The sequence below is a fragment of the Castanea sativa genome, chromosome 2 (assembly GCF_040712315.1).
Source record: "Castanea sativa cultivar Marrone di Chiusa Pesio chromosome 2, ASM4071231v1".
Classification (NCBI taxonomy): Eukaryota; Viridiplantae; Streptophyta; class Magnoliopsida; order Fagales; family Fagaceae; genus Castanea; species Castanea sativa.
Window position 1 is genome coordinate 44,950,933 of NC_134014.1, and position 20,670 is coordinate 44,971,602.

The 20,670-nt window shown below is 35.3% G+C and overlaps 2 protein-coding genes across 3 annotated transcripts; one reads left to right on the forward strand and one right to left on the reverse strand.

The window, feature by feature from the left end:
• Nucleotides 1-236: 236 nt before the first annotated feature.
• On the reverse strand, nt 237-6,046 carry LOC142626370 (phosphoglycerate mutase-like protein 4). 2 transcript variants are annotated; one of them, XM_075800193.1, is made up of 7 exons: nt 5,753-6,036; nt 5,566-5,644; nt 4,734-4,784; nt 4,537-4,647; nt 3,387-3,518; nt 1,131-1,206; nt 237-746 (listed from the first exon to the last, which is right to left on the reverse strand). In XM_075800193.1, the coding sequence occupies exons 1-7, from the start codon at nt 5,953-5,955 to the stop codon at nt 523-525; spliced, it is 876 nt and encodes a 291-aa protein (XP_075656308.1). In that variant the 5' UTR covers nt 5,956-6,036; the 3' UTR covers nt 237-522. The 2 variants fall into 2 exon arrangements, with proteins under 2 accessions (XP_075656308.1, XP_075656309.1); XM_075800194.1 differs by lacking the exon at nt 3,387-3,518 and having other exon boundaries at nt 5,753-6,046.
• A 9,363-nt stretch (nt 6,047-15,409) lies between these two features.
• LOC142623486 (patatin-like protein 2) lies at nt 15,410-18,092 on the forward strand. Its single transcript, XM_075796915.1, has 6 exons — nt 15,410-15,656; nt 15,735-15,916; nt 16,040-16,232; nt 17,018-17,179; nt 17,316-17,621; nt 17,716-18,092. Exons 1-6 carry the CDS (start codon nt 15,543-15,545, stop codon nt 17,938-17,940), a joined length of 1,182 nt encoding a protein of 393 aa, XP_075653030.1. The 5' UTR covers nt 15,410-15,542; the 3' UTR covers nt 17,941-18,092.
• Nucleotides 18,093-20,670: the final 2,578 nt, after the last annotated feature.

Sequence of the window (20,670 nt, forward strand, 5' to 3'; positions counted from 1 at the left end):
CATTTCAAGCCATGTGGCGTTGGTGATCAGTCAATGTCGCATGACTTCAACCCAGATAAATTTTATATTTGGCCAAAGAGATCCTCTTCTATCAATCCATTCAATTGTTCTTACATTCAACAAGCAAAAAGTTATTTAGGAATCCGTATATCTACTGAATAGATTTTTTTTACAATAACAGATAGATCATTTCAACAAATTCACACCGCAGAACCAAATTTCAATATATTGAGACATAAAATTTAATTGAAAATTTCCATTGCAGGTAAATATATCATCATCATAGCATTAAGTAGCAGTTTGGGTACATCTTAACAGCCGTAATGGTAAAGAGGTACATATAAAAATAATTCCCGGGCTGATTGGTGAAACAATCACTGTTATTTGAGCCTCAATAATGCCAAGTATTTCTACTTCCATTAGAAATTCAGCATGCTACTGCTTGGAACTTCATGTTTTTAATTTTGATCTTAGCTATGTTTGAAAGAAATGACTGCAAAATGCTAGCACACCATGCAAGAACTAACCAGAAGTTCTGTCCCCACCAAAACCCGACTCCAGAACCCCTGTTTGGTTGAGATGACTAACATCACCCCATGATTTTATGGTCCACTCATCTCCATCTGACAAGTGAAATATGTTGATGGATGTATTCAGTACCTTCCCTCCAGCTCGACCATTTGGACAAGCTTGCTTGTAAAATGTTCTGATAACACCCCCATGAGTGACCACAACCACTCGCTCTCCTGCAATAGGCAAATGCAGCTTTCAACTGGTCATTCTCCAAGTGCAATGTCTTATACTAGTTAAAATATTCAAAAAGATCTCTCACCAGCAATATTGAAACTTTAATGTTGTCCCCCAACCAAACTCAGGGTGGTTGGGAATCCAAGTCAAGCCTCTGCTATCATACCCCCATAGAGGTAGAACCTATGTGTAGGGCAATTTACTGAAGTACTAATACAAACCATAAAACAAAATGGCTAGTCCACATACATTTCATGAATTGTAACACTTGGTAAAATTTCTGCTCTCCCAAATTGAAAAGGTTTTTGAAGTACATAAAATAAACTTTTCAAAATGTTCCATATGGAAAAGTTATAAAAGAGACAAGCCAAATGACGCCATACCTTTATGCTTTCTACCAATTCTCTCCAATGAAGAAGTGCAACGTTCATAAAGTTGATCAAGACTTTCTCCACCACCCTGCATGTAATGAAAGAGATTGATCCAACAATTTTTCTGCTTATTTCCAAACTAAAAATCTCATGCACATTCAATATTATAGTACTTGTTGTTTTAATCATATTTTTCGAACTATTTTTCTTTTTTTCTAAAAAAAAAGCATATAGCAGAATCAATCATATGGAACGGGTTTAACTCATCTCAATTAAATTGGGGCAGATACAAATTCTCATCAACTAGTTCGGATCAACCCTAAGTATTCTTTCCCCCATTTTATCCTATCTAGAAATAAGACTATCATCTCCTCATTGCTTGTTGTGGTGTATTTGGAAGGAGAGAAATAGTAGATGTTTTGAAGACATCGAGAGTTCCATGCCTGTTCTTAAGTCTCTTTTTTTCCGAACCTTACTTGATTGGTTCTCCGTGTGGAGAAACCTTCCTTTTCTTTCTATTTTGGATTTCCTTGTTTTTTGTAATGTTCGTCTTTGATTTGTTCTCCCTTGTATACTTCCTGTGTACTTGGGTGACTCTCTTTTTTCAATAAATTTCTTTATTACTTATCAAAAAAAAAAATAGTGGACATTTCGGTTGGAAATACCAGGAGGTGCCAATTGAGCTATAAGACTCATGACCATAGACTGTCATCTCCTTATTTAACACATCTTTAATTATTCCTACCAATGTTATTCTAGACCTCTTTCTGCCTCTCTGCACTCTGTCAATTAGAATTATATTACTCTTTCTTAACAGTGCATTAAGCATTAATTAGTATCCATTGCATGTTATATTTTCCTATATAAGAGTCACTTCTAGCTTTTAACAATGATTCCATTTCTTATCTTTCTTAGTATTTCCATTCCCAGAAGCTTAAACTATTAGGAAATTGTAAATTTGATCATCTAACTATTATTATAATATTCCTCCTCATGAGTGGCCCAAAATCTCTCTTAAGAAGTGGGACCCTACATGTAGGATTTTTATTTTTATTTTTTTAAATGAGAGGTAGAGCAGAGATCGGGTTCAAATTCAAGACCACCTGTGATGGCAGTAAAGAAGAGTTTGAGGAAAAACAAGATTAAATTAAAAAAGTTTCAAGATTTGTGGTCTATTTTTTATGTGGGACTATCTTAGCACCTTTTATAGGCTACTTCAGTTAATTTTGAGACTGTGTTAAGTTTTTTCGGTTAGAAAGCTGTTGGTTAAGTTTTACTAGAAAGAGAACGAAACTTCTAGATTACTGGAATGGGCTTTCCTTAGCTGTGCCAAAGGCCCATGAGTCTATTTGGAGTTTAGAGTCCTTTTGTTTAGAAGTTTTCAAGTACCTTTTAATTTATTATTAGTAATCCTAGTCTTTCTACATTAAAATTGGTATCAATGCCCACGCAAGCTTCTGTCTTGCATCAAACATTCTATGATAATATGATAAATTACTGATTATCCAAAGAGCTTAAGTTATTAGGAAATGATAAATTTAATTATTTAACCATTATTCTAAGATTTCTCATTATGATTAAGCTCATTTTACAAACAAGTTGCTTCTTAAGAGCCTGAAATTTTGTTCATTAAGCATAGTTGGTTTTACCGTAGTCCTATTGAGTTTTCCTTTCTTTTTAGTAGATATTCTATGGTCACATAATATTACAGATACACTTTTCGCCACTTCATCTACCACTCATATTCTATGAGCCATGTCTTCCTCAATTACCCATTCTAAGATACCAAAAGCAATTACTCTTTGGTATTTCTCAACCATCAAGTTTTACTATCTCTCCCCACCTTATTTCTATTTTTCACTTAACTTGCAATTCTTTTTTTTTTTTGGTTTTGATAAATCACTAAACTTGCAGTTCATATACTCCATTTTAGCTCTGCTTAACATAAAACCTCTAGATACTAAAGTATCCCCCTTCAAACTTCCAACTTAATTTATTTATTTACTTTTATAAGTGAGTTTCTCACCCAAGGGGAGGGACAAAGAGGAACTAGTGACCTCCACTCCATCAGGCGTAGTCCCCGTAATCAATCTAGTAGACTAGAAAGCCCACCCCTAAAAAAGAGTTATCAAATATCCAGTTTGAGATCTACCAGCACCTACTGAATCAACATTACTTGGCCATACATTTATAGAACAAACTTCAATGCTTCACAGGCCATAAGATTCTCCAATAGGGTATTGCAACTCTAAAGTAAAGAGTACTTACTGGGATTTCTTGATCTGTGCTGTGGGATAAAAAAGCCTGGTAAGCCTTAGTACTAACTTTGGCTGCTTCGCGCAGTACAAGGCCTTGAAGATCCCCCAAATGTCTTTCCCGTAGGTCAGGTTCTTTACTTACCTGAAATTAAAATCTAACTACAATAATGCTCCAGATTCCAAATTACAGATGAGAAACAGATTACTTTTGGCTTCATAATATACTGAAACCCAATATTGTCAAAGACTTAATCATTATTCATCTCAAGATGCACCATTTATGGAATCTATCTTGAGAATTTCCAAACATGTCCTTGTTATCATCCCAATTACCTAATAGATTCAACAATTATAAAGGGGAGAGAGAGAGAGGTGTAATACCATAAAAATTATATAGTATGGATAATCATTATGAGTTCAAAGAACCAAATGTTTCCCTTGTAATCAGGAATGAGTATTAATATATAGCAATAACAAAGCCTTTTTTTTTGGGAGCAAGAGAAAGAGGGGAGGGGGGGGGGTGGATTCCATTAGAGACTGCTTGCATTATAGGATACATAACTTTTTCATGCCTTAACTCTGTAAAGATGAGATTTGAATCTAGGTCATGCTTCTAGTAAAAGAGACTTTATTGGCCAAGCTAGTTGGCACCTTTATCAATACAAAATTGATTTTTCAAGCTTAAAAAGATTAGTGTTCCATTTCACATAACACTCTTATGACAACTTAACCACCATTTTATCTTCAATTTGGTACATTTAGTGCTCAAGGCCAAAGGTCAGATAATGGAGTCAAGGTTGAGATGAAAAAAATCTTATAATTTAGCAAAAGACATGGCCCCACATATGGTAGAACATGAGAAAAAGATTCATATGGTCAATGCCAAATAGTTTATGAAAGTTTCTCATGTGGTTTAATAATCCAAATCCAGGACTCCATGTGTGAATAGTTCTGCTTAAGTTGATCACCAAAACAGCCAATTAATTTCATGCTGCTTTCATTGTCAAAACAAAATTAATTACATCAAAGAAAAAATGACTTCAATGTAAGTAATATACATGCAATTATTATTGCAATGCAAACCACTACCATCATCTGCTCATATCTATTTAGTATTTAAATGAAATCCAACTTCAAAAATGTTGCTTCTGGATTCATACCTCTAGTCCACCACAGCTGGTCGCAATTATCTGTGCAGTTTCAAAAGCTCGTTTCAAGTCAGAAGAGTATACAGCAGAGATGTTAGGTTCCTTGGATAGCCTATCAGCCACCTTACAAGAAAAGAAGAATAAGTAGAAAGGTTCATCTGGGTTTTCACAGCCAAAGTGAAGCATGTAATACACAAGTCATAACTTACTGCAGCTGCTTGTTGTCTCCCAGCTTCATTTAATTCGACATCCAGATGTCCCTGTTTAAAGATGAATTAATTTATAAAACTAAAATCATTGACACTTCAAGGCAAAAATGATAGCCACAAAAAAGGTTTGAGCTTGGCTTTTTGTATATAGAGCGATCTCAAGCAAACTCTTTTTGAGCTGAACTAAAGTTGAGATTGAGCAGATAGTCTTTTTAAGGGTAAAAATCTTTATTTTTTTTACAGAAGATTATCAGCTACTTGTTGATTCAAAAAAAAAAAAAAAGAAATCAAATCATTAAAAGGGAAAAAGCACAATATAGGGGCACAACATTAGCATACGGGAAGTATAAGAGAGAAACATCCAAAAAGAAAAATCTAATCAGCTCCTTAATGAAATAATTTCATGATGAGCTTGGTAGCCTAGTTCATTTTACTGCCCAAGTGCATGAAAATGCCACATCTAATAACTACCCATATAAGCACATATGTCCCAAAGTCTTCATACAATGATAAACTCAATAGTTGTTGTAGGATCATCAGCTTAAACATATTGTACACTACAAAATGGACTTCCATATCAATTCTCTTTATGTTGAATTTTACAGTAAAGGTTATTAGTAACATTACTTCAATGCTAATATGAGCAAACTTCAAAAGCATTAGCATCCCCTACGTAAATATATATATATAGATATATATAGAGTATGAAATGCAAAGCGCACACTATACACAAAAAAAAAATGCATTCGATTATATGACTATATTCACAGAAACAAAAGAAAAAAAGAAAAAAAAAAAAAAAAAAGGTTGATGTTAGAGAAAAAGGCAGTACCTGAATTCTTCCATCAAGATTCCACTCCGTTTCACCGTGTCGCACCACAATTATCTCAGCGTAATTTGGATTTACCAAGCTGTGTTGTTAAAAGTTCGAACCCCAAATATAAGTAAATAAGTAAAAGTTTCCATTTTTAGGCTATAAAATAAATAGTTAAAAAGAAATGAGAAATGGGGGATCGAACCTAGAATCGGAGTTGGACTCGGCCATGTATGATTTGAGTAGGTGAGTTGCGTGGCGAGTGCAGGTTAAGCGTTGTGCTGCGTTGGTTTTAGCTCCAGAAAATGTGAAGCGTGAAGGTGGACGAAGATGATTAACTGGTTGTGAGGGATTACGCGAACACAAAGATGCTGGATTTATAGAGAGCCAGGTGCGCAGTGTGCTCATAATCTTTCACCAATTGGAATTTGGAACCAGATTCTATTCTACTACTTCCGCATCTTCCGATTGGCACAAGTGGGGCTGAAAATGGGCTGTGGGCTTTTAGTTCTCTGTCCAATGTATAGGGCCTCCTTAGGAAGTCAAAGAAGGACTCCATTTTTTTTTTTTTTTTAGTGATAAAGAGAGATTACAAAGGAGAGCTGCTAGCTTCAGCCCTGATAACAGAAACAAAATAAGGAGGGCCACAGCCTAAATCAAAATTACAAAATATATTGTTTCTCAAGGAACACTTGGCCCGAGCATTTGCTGCACAATTCGCTTCTCTAGCAAATTGCAATTCAGCGAATAGAGATATTAGGATTTGAACCATAAGGACTCCATTAGACTATATAGGCTCTATGATTTGAACCATAAATCTCTTGGAAACATGAGGTGACCTTGATGACATTTTGAGCGTTCTATGATTTAGAACTCATGAATGAGCCAACTCTCATTTAAAAAATAAAAGAAAAAAGAAGAAGAAAAGAATGGGTATTTGGGTGGATGCTACTTAGTGGGCCTCCAACATTGGGCCATTGATTAAAAGTTATACATCATCATCCCCCCCTCCCCCCCCCACCCAAAAAAAAAAAACTCTAGTTGCTAAATAGATTTTACACTTGAACTAATTAGGTAGAAATGTTTGAGATAATTTTTTATATGACAAGCATATGTGCCCATGGGTTCCTGAGTGTCTCATAGACTAAAAGTGAAATAATCTAGTTAAAGGTTGAAACAACACTTTTTTATATGTTAAAAAGAAAAAAAAACATACACAACATCGTTTTATTTAAACATTTTCAATTAACGACTTCGTTATAAATGAGTTTATAGTTTAAATAATTTTTTTTAAAGCATATTGTTTATTTTTATAATTTTGATAAACGTGGAGTTCAATTTTAGACCACTTTTTAAATTCTGAAGTCTAACATATAATTATCCCTTACTTCCTTTCTCAAAAAAAAAAAAAAAAAAAAAAAAAAAAAAAAAAAACCCTTACTTCTATTTCATTTTACGGTTGAACGCCGTGAAGGTTTCCAAACTCCACCTCTGCCCCACTTCATTTTTGTATTTGTCCTACAGGTCCCAATCTAGAAGTTGGTTCTCTTTTATTAAGGTTTGGATTTAAGGGTACTGTATAAGTACTGGTCTAGCCACCCGATTAGTCCAGCTAATATATGCCTACAAGCCCAATAAAATGGCAAACATTGGACTACTAACTTTTTTTTTTGGGTGGGGAAAGGACTATTATCCTATTATATCCTACTATGATGCTAAACCAAAAATACATGACACAAATTTTTTTCACTATATAACAAAAATAGTATCAATAATACAAAATTCATGTTATAATAATATTGCTAAAATTACAACTCTACAATCTTGGTTAATTGTAAAAACAAGTTTAATTTGTTCTTGAATTTGCACATAAAAGTTACCGTACCCTTCTTGGGAGGGTAGCCATTTCAAGTCATACTGATACAGTCATATTCATCCAATCAGATTTATAAATTATTGCTTTAAGTGATTTCATTGATAGCTAAAATAGGCAGCCCTTATGGAATGTGCTCCACGTGCTCCATTATAATACCATAATCTAAGACCTAGCGAAGTCTCAATAAAAAAAATTATGGTAAAAAAAAAGTTAGCCAGTTCGGGCGGCTTTCTAGAAGAAGAGGATGCATTCTACCTATTCTCTAACAACCCGTACCAAACCAGTTTGCATATTGACCAGAGTATGATGCATCTTTTAATTATGTTCCTCTGGCATCAACTTGACATGATTATGGAAAAATTGAATTTTGGAACGTCTTCCTTGACAACTGTTGAGTTTTGATACATGAATAACAACCATCGTGCTTATAATTTAAAAAGACGTAGTTTGGCTACCATGATTGTAGCCAATAATTACAAATACTGGAAAAGTCATAATTTTTTTAAAAGGGAGCCGAGTTTAATATTAAATATTTTCTTTAAGTTAAAAAAAAAATTACCACTCTGTTTGTTTCAATAGAAAATTTTATGTAAAAATAGTTTTCTGTGTTTTTTAATGTTTAGTAGTATCAGAAAAAATGAGTCAAAGAAAAATTATATTTAGTCAACATAAAAAGTATGACTTATTTTTAGAAATTGTATCAAGAAATGGATGAAAAATGATCTCAATCGAATTAATTAGAAAGAATGAGTACAAAAATTTTATATACAGTGATTGAACTAAGCTAACCACCTAACTGCAAATCAGAAGAGAAAAACTAACTAAACACATGTCCCTATAGTAATAACTAACTTTCTCACATGCTATTACTTAAAGAAATTAATTCATCTACTAAACTACAAGTCACATGTACAAAGAAATTCACTACAAGCTACTTTCGTTTTTGTGCTCTATTTTGTTCTAACCATAGAGCTTGCGGCTCTTGTTGCTTATTACTATGCTCATTGCTGTATTCCCTTTGATACTACCCCTCAAGAGCAGCTGATGTATGTATATTTATCATTCCCATCTTGCAAGTAAGGTTAGAAAACTGATTGAAACTCAATGCTTTAGTAAGTACATAAGCTAATTGGCAATGAGTCCTAACATGATTTCGCTTGATAACCTTTTTCAAAACTTTATCCTTGACCATGTGACAATCAATTTCAATATGTTTTTTCCTCTCATGGAAGACTGGATTAGAGCCCTTGGGCAATGTTGCCTGATTGTCACAAAATAGCAGAGCTTCTCTATCATGTTTTACTCCAATATCTTTGAGAAAGTACAAAATCCACACTATCTCAGATGTTGCAACTACCATGGACATGTATTTAGCTTCTGCTTCAGAGCTTGACATTATAGACTGCTTCTTTGACTTCCAAGACACCAAAGAGTCCCCAATGAAAATGCTGTAACTTGTCACAGACCTTCTAGTGTCAGGACATGAGGCCCAATCAGCATATGCAAACTCTTTCAAGTGCAATTCTGTGTTGGAAGAAAACAGAAGTCCCTTCCCTAGTTCACTCTTTAGGTATTGCAAGATTCTATATGCTGCATCCGTATGTGGCCTTCTTGGTCTAGACATGTATTGGCTAAGCTTATGAACAGCAAAGGTAATATCAGGTCTTGTAATTGTCAAATACAAAAGTCTGCCTATCAACCTTCTATAACTACTTGGGTCTTTAAGTTCTTCTCCCTCAAACTTACTTAACCTGAGATTTTGCTCCATTAGTGTTTTAGTGAGCATACACCCAAGCAAACCAGCATCATTAAGAACTTTAAGTGTGTACTTTCATTGACAAAGAGCTATGCCTTTGTCTGACTTGGCAACCTCCAAGCCAAGAAAGTACTTCAAATCACCTAAGTTCTTCAACTTGAACTTTTCATCTAACATAACCTTGAACTTGCCTATCTCATCTTTATCATTGCAAGCCACTAAAACATCATCTCCATATATACTAAAAGAACCATAAAAATATCCCTTTGCTTCCTTGTGAATAAAGAATAATCGGCTTTGGATTGATTAAAGCCAAGCTGAATCAAAGTGCCGGAAAGTTTGGCAAACAATTGCCTAGAAGCTTACTTAAGGCCATATAGCGATTTATTGAGCTTACAAACTACGTCTCCCTGGCTATGAAACCCTTGTGGAAGAGCCATATACACTTCTTCATCCAAATCATCATGTAAAAAGGCATTGTTCACATCCAATTGACTAAGGAACCAACCGTTTACTAAAGCCACAACAAGGACTTTGACAGATACCATCTTAGCCACTGGGGAAAATGTTTCAAAGTAGTCCACTCCTTCTTTTTGTGTAAACCCCTTAGCTACTAACTTTGCCTTGTATCTTTCAATTGAACCATCAGCTTTGTACTTAACCTTGTAAGCCTATCTGCACCCTATGGGCTTCTTACCAGTAGGCAGTGGAGTTAGTGTTTATGTATTGTTAGCCTCAAGTACTGCTATCGCAGTTGCCATGACCTCTTGCCATTTGAGATTAGAAACAACTTTATAGTAGAAAATGGGCTCAACAATGGATGAAATAGAACAACAAAAGGTTTTGTAAGAGGGAGAGAGGTGTTGATAAGAAACATGAAAAGATGAAGGATGGGAAGTACCTGAATGAGTAGGACTGGCATCAATGACAGATGAGACCTGATTGCAGTGATATGCTTGTAAGTAAGATGGTTGTTTGATTGGTCTAGATGACATTCTAAGAGGGACAAGATCAAAAACAGGATCAAGAGGTTCTTCTAGTACTTCATCAAGAAAATCATCATCGAGTATATGATGAACTTGAATGATTGAATCTTAAGGAATAGTAGAAGGAGGAGGTTTTGGCAGAATAGTGTCATCAAAGATAGTAGGGATAGCAGGAACACAAGGTAAAGGCAATGAAGGATGAGGCTCAGATTCACATGAGTTTGAAACATAAAGGAAGACTGACTTATGAAAAATGACATCCCTTGAGACAAAAACAATATGAGACTCAAGATCAAAAAGCTTATATCCTTTTATATTGAAAGGATAACCAATAACACATTTTCTTGATTTGGAGAGAACTTGTTCCTAGTTTGAGCAATAGTGGAAGTAAAACACAAACAACCAAACACCTTGAGATGATTATAATCTAGTGGCCTTTGAAAAAGAAGTTCAAAATGTGTTTTATCATTCAATAAAGGAGAGGGCAATCTGTTGATTAGATAGGCTGCAGTTAAAACACAGTCACCCCAAAATTGGATAGGAATTTGAGATTGAATTTGCAATGCTCTAGCTATGGAAATGAGATGCTGCTGTTTCCTCTCCACAACAGATTTTTGTTGTGGAGTGTAAACACAGCCATGTTAGTGAATGATACCATGAGAATTAAGAAAATCTAGCATATCAAATTCCTTGGCATTATTAGTTCTTATAGCTGTGATTTTTTAGTCCAAACTGTGTAGATACCATAGTATAAAAAGAATGAAACAACTGCCTAACTTCAGACTTTGACCTCATCAAAAACAACCATGTTGCTCTGGTTGAATCATCTATAAAACTTAAAAAATATTTGAAGCCATATAAAGTAGGAGATGAATATAGTCCCCATACATCCATATGAACCAAATCAAAAGCACAACTTTTGATTTTATTATTGATAGGAAAAGGCAATCATTTAATTTTTGCCATAGGACAAACTTGACAGTCTTTATTACAAGAAGATTGTAAAGAAGGAATAAAATGACTCAAAACATTAAGTTTAATGTCAAAAGGGTGACCTAATCTTGCATGCCAAAGGAAAAAAGAGTTACAATGAGGATTTGTAGAAGTTGCTGCAGAGAAAGGATGAAATGTAGCATTGATTTTGTGAGTAGCTAAGAAGTCAGCTAGGGAAGAACAAGGAGTATGCTAAAGGCTTTCGCACTGCAATAGGTACAATCCATCAATTGCCTTTCCCACCCCAATCGTTTTCCAAGATAAAAGGTCTTGGAAAAAACAATAAGGAGAAAGGAAAACAAGGCAGTATGATTGAGATTGCGTAATTGTATTAACAGATAAAAGGTTGAAGTTGAAAGATGGGACACAAATGACATTTTTGAGAGTGAGAGAGGAAGATAGAACAACAATTCCAATGTGAGTCACTTGTGCTGATTCTCCATTAGGCAATTGAACCAAAGACTGCATAATAACAGTAATAGTGGTTAACAAGTCAACAGAACAAACAAAATGGTAAGTAGCACAAGTGTCTAACACCTAAGTATGCCTACCATAAGCCCTTCTATTGACCACTTATGCAAAAAAAAAACTGTGAGAGAAATCAATACCTACTATTGCAATGTTGGAAGAAGATGCCACATTGGCCATTGGAACTTCCTTTGCTTGAGATGTTGCTGCAAGGGATGAGTTTGAAGCACCAATCAAAGCTAGTAGTTGCTGATATTGATCAGGAGTGAAAGCAAAATGATTGTGCAATGGAGAAGCAAAAGGCAATGACTCTGAAATTTGAACTGAGGACACTTGATGTGCCATTGAGGGTTTGTTCTTGAACTTAAACCCTGGTGGAAACCCATGCAACTTATAGCACTTGTCAATAGTATGACCCAATTTTCCAAAATGGCCTATCCTTCCCTTTATTATTCAGATTGCTTGTTGATTCAGAAGAGAAGTTTTGACCTTTGGCTGCAAGCACAGTAGACTCAACATGAGTACTTGCACCATTGGTCATGGTCCTTTGCACTTCTTCTTGAATTAACAAGGCATACAACTTATTAAGCGAGGAAAGGGGATCCATTAACAACACTTGAGTTCTTACTTGTGAAAAAGAGTCATTTACATCCATCAAGAACTTCATTACTGACTCTCTAACTTGCAATTCAGTCAATCTCTTATTAACATTATAGACACACTTGCCATAAGTACAAGAAGGAAAAGGACTATAACTCTGCAATTGATCCCATAACAGTTTAAGCTGAGTAAAGAAATCAGTAATGGAAACTTCACCTTGATGCAATTCTGCTATTTGCTTTTGCAAATTGAAGATTCTAGGGCTATTCTTCTAAGAAAATCTATCTCTTAAGTCTGTCCAGATCTCCAAGGCCGTGTCTTCATACACAATGCTAGCCTGAATCTTGGGAGACACTGAATTTGTCAACCATGTCCCAACCATGTTATCACACCTAATCCAGGCTAGAATGATTGAAGGAGTTGACACTAATGGAGATGAAAGAGTCAAGGTTCCATCAATGAAACCTAATTTGTTCTTTGTAAGCAAAGCCTTTCTCACAGATCGAGCCCAAGTTGGGTAATTCCCATTTCCTGTTAATGGCTCAGTCACAAGAATAGTGCTGGTGCTTTCTCCATGATGAAGAAACAAAGGGTCATCCATTGGAGATTCTCGTGTTGAAGTGGTAGTCTCAGTAGTAGCAGCAGGAAGAGAAGAGAAACCAGAAGCCATTGTTGAAAAAGGAAAATTCTTTGAATGAAGAAAGGAAAATTTCAAGAAACGAAGTGTAATTGAAAGAAAAAATTCAAGAAACGAAGTGAAATTGAAGGAAATGTTCCTAGATTGAACGAAATTGGGGAAAATCTAGAGCTTCAGCTCTTTTACCATATCAAGGAATGGATGAAAAATGATCTCAATCGAATTAATTAGAAAAAATGAGTACAAAAGTTTTATATATAGTGATTGAACCAAGCTAACCACTTTACTACAAAACTAAAGAGAAAAACTAACTACACACGTGTCCCTATAGTAATAACTAACTTTCTCACGTGCTATTACTTAAAAGAAATTAATTCATCTACTAAACTACAAGTCACATGTACAAAGAAATTCATTACAAGCTACTGTTGTTTTTGTGCTTTGTTTTGTTCTAACCACAGAGATTGTAGCTCTTGTTGCTTGCTGCTATGCTCATTGCTGTCTTGTCTCTGATAAATTGTTTTCCACTAATTTTTTTTTTTAGAAAACAACTCTATCTCATAGCAAGTTAACTAAGAGAAGTTATGAGATTGTTTTTCAACTCATTTAAACTTGCTACCAAACATAAGAAATTGAGATAGTTGTATAGAAAATACTTTGTTTTAAAATAACTCATTTTTTAGAAAATATCGTTGCTGAAAAAACAGAGTGTGCAAATAAACAAAAACCTTCTTTTAAACAAGAAAAAAAAAGAAGAAGAAAACAAACAAAACTGTTAAACTATATATTATAATATATTATTTAAAAATTATAATCAAACAATGCAAGTTCCAACGCAAGTTAGAAGTCAACCAAAGGTAAAAGTTAAGTAGTGGTGGCCGGCTTGATTTGGATCATGAGCTTGGAGCCAAGCTAGCGGACAACGTCATGGCCGGATTCATGGTGACAGATTGGCGGTAAGAGGAGGTAGCATGGGGCAGGTGTACACATAGTAACGTTATAGGAATTTGGATTTTGTTTTTTTTTTTTTGTTTTTTTTTACTTAATTTGTTTGTTTTAAATATTGGTGATTTGAGATTGTTAAAACATTAACATTAGCATTAGCATTGGGGGTGTAAAAATCCCCCCAGTTACTAATTTATCAAACAAGACACTAAAAGAGGGCTTTAGCTGGGTATATATACCTAAATTTTTTTGCCAACTATGAACAGTAAGGTTGTATATATACAACCCTACTGTTCATGAGTTGTATAAATAAAAATACATTTTAATTCGGTGAGAGAGAAAGAGAGGAAAAGAGGGAAGAGAGAGAATTGGAGGGTCACGTCACGTGCTAATAAGGAATGGGTTGAGTATTTTTATTTTTGGGCTATTTTAAGATCTGGGTTTTATTTTATTTTTATAACAAGTTCAGTTTTTTAAGTTCTTCTTAAAAGAGTTCAATTTTATTTGGGTTTTCTAGGACAAGTTCAAAAGTTGAGAGCCAATTATAAATGTTTTAGGTGTAAACTCTACATTGTAAGAGGCCAAATTCTAAAATTTAGGGGGGGAGGGGGGGCAAGTATATTGTGATTGAAATTAAGGAAACTAGTTGTTGTAAATGAAAATTTTCAAAAGCTAGCCCATGCCCCCCCTAGCTTCACCAATGGTTACAAGTTTCACTAAAAAAATTAACATAACTACAAATTTTAAAAATTTAATCCTTAAATTAAATATTCTTTATATTTTTAATACGTATGTCATATTTTGTGTCAATCTGATATTATTTTGATGACAAAGTTATTGATTTTTGATTTTCTAAAAATTTTTCAAGCATGGAAGGTATGAGAAGAAAATATAATTTAATGATAAATTTATCAAAATTCACATTTAATAAAAAAAATATTAAATAAATTTGTAACCACTAGTTACAATAAGGTTGTAACTAAACTATCTACATTTAAAAACATCTTTAATTTTCCATTCTACTTAATAGAAAATTATTGAATACTCCGAAAGTACCAAATTTGCATACTCCCCACTCTTACAAGAAATTATTATTTACATCGGGAGGACTGCTAATTTAGTCCTCTCTGACCAATGAGATGATGTTATTTATGCAAAGATATGTGTAAGCTTCCTAATCAGCATAAGGAATGAAAAATAAAAATTACTAAATGATGTCTCATTTGTATAAATTACAACATTTTATTAGTTCGGAAGTCAGGGAGGACCACGTCAACAGTTTTTTTGGTGAACCTAATAATTTCTTTCCTCTCACATGAATTATAAGTTCTAACATAAATTTAATTAATGAGACTCACAGTTATGTGAGAAAAAAAAATACACATTTATAACACTTCAAAAGTATTCAATAATTACATCGGACTCACGAGAGCAATAAACTTGATCAACAAAGGTGTGCTGACAGGACGGACAACTGGACAAGGATGTGATAATTAATAAGGTCATATTCACACGTGGGTGGGCCATTGGATTGGTTTTTCTTTGTTTTGATTATAATTGCCATGGAATGCTTTTAAAGTCTTCTTTTGGGTCCACATAAATTAAGTATCCTAGCTTGAAGTTGATCTGGCTGTAGATATATTATCTATATGCTTGATACACAACATTAATTGACATTAATTTGCTAAGAGACATTTGAATTACAATACCAAAAGCTCTCTTGAATGTATAGAGATGGCGACTGGTTTTGCGAAGGGAAAGATGGTGACTGTGTTGAGCATTGATGGTGGTGGCATTAGAGGCATTATTCCTGGAACCCTCTTGGGCTTTCTTGAATCCAAGCTTCAGGTATACTTCACTAATCATAGACATGAACCTCCTCTTCTTTATTATAATTTCTGTGTACCTCTATTTTTTTTTTTTTAGGAATTCGACGGGCCGAATGCAAGAATTGCAGATTATTTCGACGTAGTTGCAGGAACAAGTACAGGTGGGCTAGTAACAGCCATGCTTACAGCTCCAGACAAAGACAAACGGCCCATGTATGCTGCAAAGGACATCATCAACTTCTATTTGGAGAACTGTCCCAAGATTTTTCCCCAGAGCAGGTAAATCTCAATGAAATCACAATACCAAAAAAAAAGCCTTTAATTTCTTTCAGTTTTTACAATTTTTAAGGGAATTCAAGAAAAGGTATATATTTTCCATTAAAGTTGATTCCATGGAAGCAGGCAGAAAAATTTTGTGAGTTCAGTGACAAGCTTGTTTGGTGCGGTGATGGGGCCCAAGTATGATGGGAAGTACCTGCGGTCATTGACAAACGCGCTACTTGGCAACCTAACTGTGAAACAGACTCTAACAGATGTGATCATTCCAACCTTTGATATCAAACTCCTTCAGCCAGTGATCTTTTCGACCAATGATGTATGAGTATGACAAAACTAAGTATACTTGAAAGTGTTGTACATATACTTGTGAGTGGAAGTCGAGTAATACTATATATATGCGTACAATATCTTTTAGAAACTATTGTAATTATAATGATATTACTTTCACATAATTTTATCCTTAACACCATTTTTATTATGCATTAATTAAAATATGTCATTTTAACAATAATAAAAAAAATGTTCAAATAATGTTAAGACTTATTGGTGGGAACAAAGTTTTACTCCGATTTTTTTTTTTTGAAAAACCATACACACACAAAAGAAAAGTAATGGTTCGGCTTCAAACTAGTTTGAAGTTATCTTTTTTAACTTTTTAGGTGACAATTTATAAGGTTATTTATGTATATTATATTTAAATAAGTCATATGATTTATTAAAAAAGTTATATGATTAAAACTATATATAAATGATCTTTAGGGGTATTTGGTAAAGTAGTTTGAGATGAAATTTTTGTAATTTGAGATGTGATTTTTGTCGTTTTTTGAAATACGTATGGGTAAAAAAGTGTGTGAAAAAATGTGTAATATTCTTTAAAATGTAAAAATATGAGTTTGGGATGGGGTACCAGGATATGAAACTTGGAGAAAAACAATTTTCTATTGGTTGAAGTCTTGCATGCAAAAAAAAAAAAAACATTAGAGATATTGGTATTACATAATTGAACATAAACTTACCTGTTAAAACTTTTAAATAAAGTGGTGTTGGAATTTTGGCCAATTGGCCATTACGTAGTCTCAACCGTTATAATCATTTGTACAGGCAAAGCTAAATGAATTGAAGAACGCTAGGCTAGCAGATATTTGCATCGGCACCTCTGCAGCACCCACTTTTCTTCCAGCACACTATTTCGAGACAAAAAATGCAGAGGGAAAAACTCGCAGTTTTGATCTCATTGATGGTGGGGTTGCTGCAAATAATCCTGTGAGTACCTAATTTGATAATTTAAGGTGCATTTGGTGACGAAGCTATGGAAATTTGGTTGTTCTATTAGATATTTCTTGATTTATTTTGGATCAAGTTGGAAATTTCTCTTATCCATTTTAAACTAAATCCACAGACGATGATGGCCATAACCCAAATTAGGAAAGAAATATTGATGCAAAGCTTTGAGTTACCTGACATAAAACCAACGGATTACAGCAAGAGGATACTAGTTTTATCATTGGGCACAGGTGAGGCCAAGCATGAAGAGAAGTATACAGCAGCCAAAGCCTCAAAATGGGGATTGCTTAGTTGGGTTTATGACAATGGTGCAACTCCATTGCTCGACGTATATGCAGACGCAAGTTCTGATATGGTCGACATTCATGTGTCCACACTCTTCCAAGCCATTGGTTGCAAGAAAAACTACCTCCGTATTCAGGTACGTACCAAATGACCACATTTACTATATCTATTTGTGACATTATGCATGACCATTTGCTATTAACATCTTTTTGGTAAAATATAAACCATAGGATGATACATTGACTGGAGATGCCTCCTTTGTTGATATTGCTACCACGGAGAATCTGCAAAGGCTTGTGGAGATTGGAAAGGAGCTATTGAAGAAGCCAGTGTCAAGAGTCAATTTGGAAACTGGCAGGTTTGAGAAAATTGAGGGCGAGGGTACTAATGAAGAAGCTCTTACCTACTTTGCCCAACTACTTGCCGAGGAAAGGAAGCTTCGGCAAGACAAATGAGAGTTCTCGAGGAATATTATTTTTGTATGATAAATTATTTAAACACTAAGTTTTCAAAATATGAATTTGTATTGGTTGAAATAACACCTTTCATCAAAGGAAAAAGGATTGTAATAATTCACATTTTATATGGCAAAGTTTCAATCTGATGCAAGGAATAATGTGATGGAATGTATCATGGTTTAGAACTAAGTGGGCTGTGAGTAGTTTAGAAGTTAGAACAGAAAAGGCTAAATCACTATGCTTTAGGCATTGAGTCCTATCACACTCATAAATCTATATTATAGAAATGTGTGAGGGTGAGTTCGTTGCCTTCCCTATTGGGTTGCCTTTGATTTCATATACCATTCTCCAGCTTGTGTTTCAATGACAGGTAAGGTGGTCAAGCTACCTGCCAAAGGCCATGACACTAGCTAACTAGCTGATAGAGATGCCACAGCTACTTCTTTTGAAAGAGCTGGGAAAACGAATACCACTGCATTAGCTGCCTCCCATACAAAACTGGTTACAAAATGGTTAATAGTTAATACTCATTGTTTAGCATTGGTAACCTTTTAGATGGTTGACAATTGTCTAAGTTCTATTGGCCAATGTTTAAATGATTAGCTAACTAATTAACTAACTAATCAGTTACGTACAAGGGGATTAGGATGGCTGTTGGCATTGTAAGTTGTAACTACCGTAGCCCCATGTTTAATTACAAGGATATCTCTAACTAACTAACTCATTACAACAGTAACTTTTAAGATGGATAAGTCCTTTCGTTTGCCTCCAATCAACTTGAAAACACTTTAGGATCATTGATACAATCCTTAAGCATAACATAGGTGGCTGCACCAAGGTTTGGAAATTTGGCCTAGCTGCTACAACTTTCATGCTGCAATCGTCTTGTACTTATAGCTGCTGCTTACTTATACTGCCTTGTTCCAAGACTATACTGCCCTTGCTAGCAGCTACTTGAATCCATGCTACACATGTTATTAGCTAATTAAAGAGGCTGCTGCATCACAATCGAATAAAGCAAGTGGTATTTCAAACTTTTTAGAAATTTTAATAATGGAATTTCGATCGGAGAAAATTAAAGCCTCCTATCATTTAAAAAGTTCAAAAAAATTTTAAATTAATAGAATCTGAAAAAATACAATGATAAAAAGATGGGATGTAAATGCTAATGCATATGTTGAATATCTTGTTGCATAAGTACAATATACCTATAGGCTATAGCCGATATCGCACAAGTACATGGGATGTTGCCATGTTGAACACTTAATTTTTTAAGTTGATTGGCATATGGAATTTTATCTTGAAAAAATATTGAAATATTATTAGGGGCCTTTCGGTGTTCGGGCCTAGATGAGCAAAACATGCAAATCACTTATTAAATGAAAAGAGCAAATAACTAATCCAAAATCATTGATGTGGGGAGTGAAAGAACCTAAGTGGGTATTTGGGTCTTGAACTTTATCAATGGGTGCTAGTTCGTTCTTGACTAAAGGCTTTTAGGGCTGCGAGTTGGCTCACAAGCCGAGGGCCCGAGGATTCATCTGAGGAAGAGTCTCTCCTCAGACAGACCCGTGGTTACTTAAAGATCCACTAGAAAGATCAAGGCAGAGTTTTGGAAAGACTGTAAGTTAAAGAGGGGATCCAAATACCCTCTAGACATGGCGGTGTAAGAGAAATATCTCAGAAAAAGGCTGCTGTCTCCACATTAAAGATCTTGCACCTACCTCCCTAGCCGCATTAATGGGGAAGTGACCCCTGAACAGTAGAATTCAGCCTTCTAGCTAGTATTTAAAGATTTCAAGAAGGTGGTGGAAGGAGATTTTGGGTGACACGTGGATAAAAGGAGAAGGAAAGGAAGTATTTAAGGGGAGAAAGGGGTAGAAGAGAGAGGGAGGAGACCTTTTTGAAAAGAACTTGAGAAGGACTAGGAGCTGTAACCTTTAAAAGGAAAAAGAGAAATAATATACAAAGGGTCCTCGGCCTACGTCCGAGGAGGTTCATTTTGCCCTATTTGTTCATTGTTTATAAATACTGTAATATTCTGGCCCGTTCATCAAGTTTCGAGCACCATCGAATTAGATTGCGAACCCACACTCTACAAATTTAATTGTTTAAGGCTCATTGGGCCTGAGCCCACGTATGTTTTTGGGTCCAGGTGCAATTGTGCACTTACAATTGGCGCCGTTTGTGGGAATCTAGCGTTGGAAGAACTTGAACATCATGACAGGCTTAGGCTCACACCATGCAGAATCTCAGGGATCCCAACCTGAGGATCTTTTCGAGCGTTTTGAGCGCCGGAGGGATCGAGAGGGTAGCGCTCGCACCGAGTATCCTAGAACGAGTCATACTCACAGTGGAGGAGACAGTACCACCCATGAAGATGGTGCTAAAGCCATGCAGAGGGAGATTGATCACCTTAAGAAGAAGCTGCGTCGCGTCAGGCGGAGGCGTGCTTCACCCTTATCCAATACGTCTTCGGGGGAATCCCGGGGAAGTAGTTACAGTTCGAGGTCATGGTCACCCCCAACAAAACATCCTCTTGCGAAGAGGATGGCCTACCAGGTCATAGGAACAGGAAGCTCCCTTTTAGGGGCTTAGGGAACGATGCCATGAGCCGGGCGTTACACCAACTTTCCAAATCGCCATTCTCACGCAGGATTGAGAATGGGAGGCTCCCTAGGAGGTTCACCCAGCCCACCTTCACCATTTATAACGGCCGGACTGACC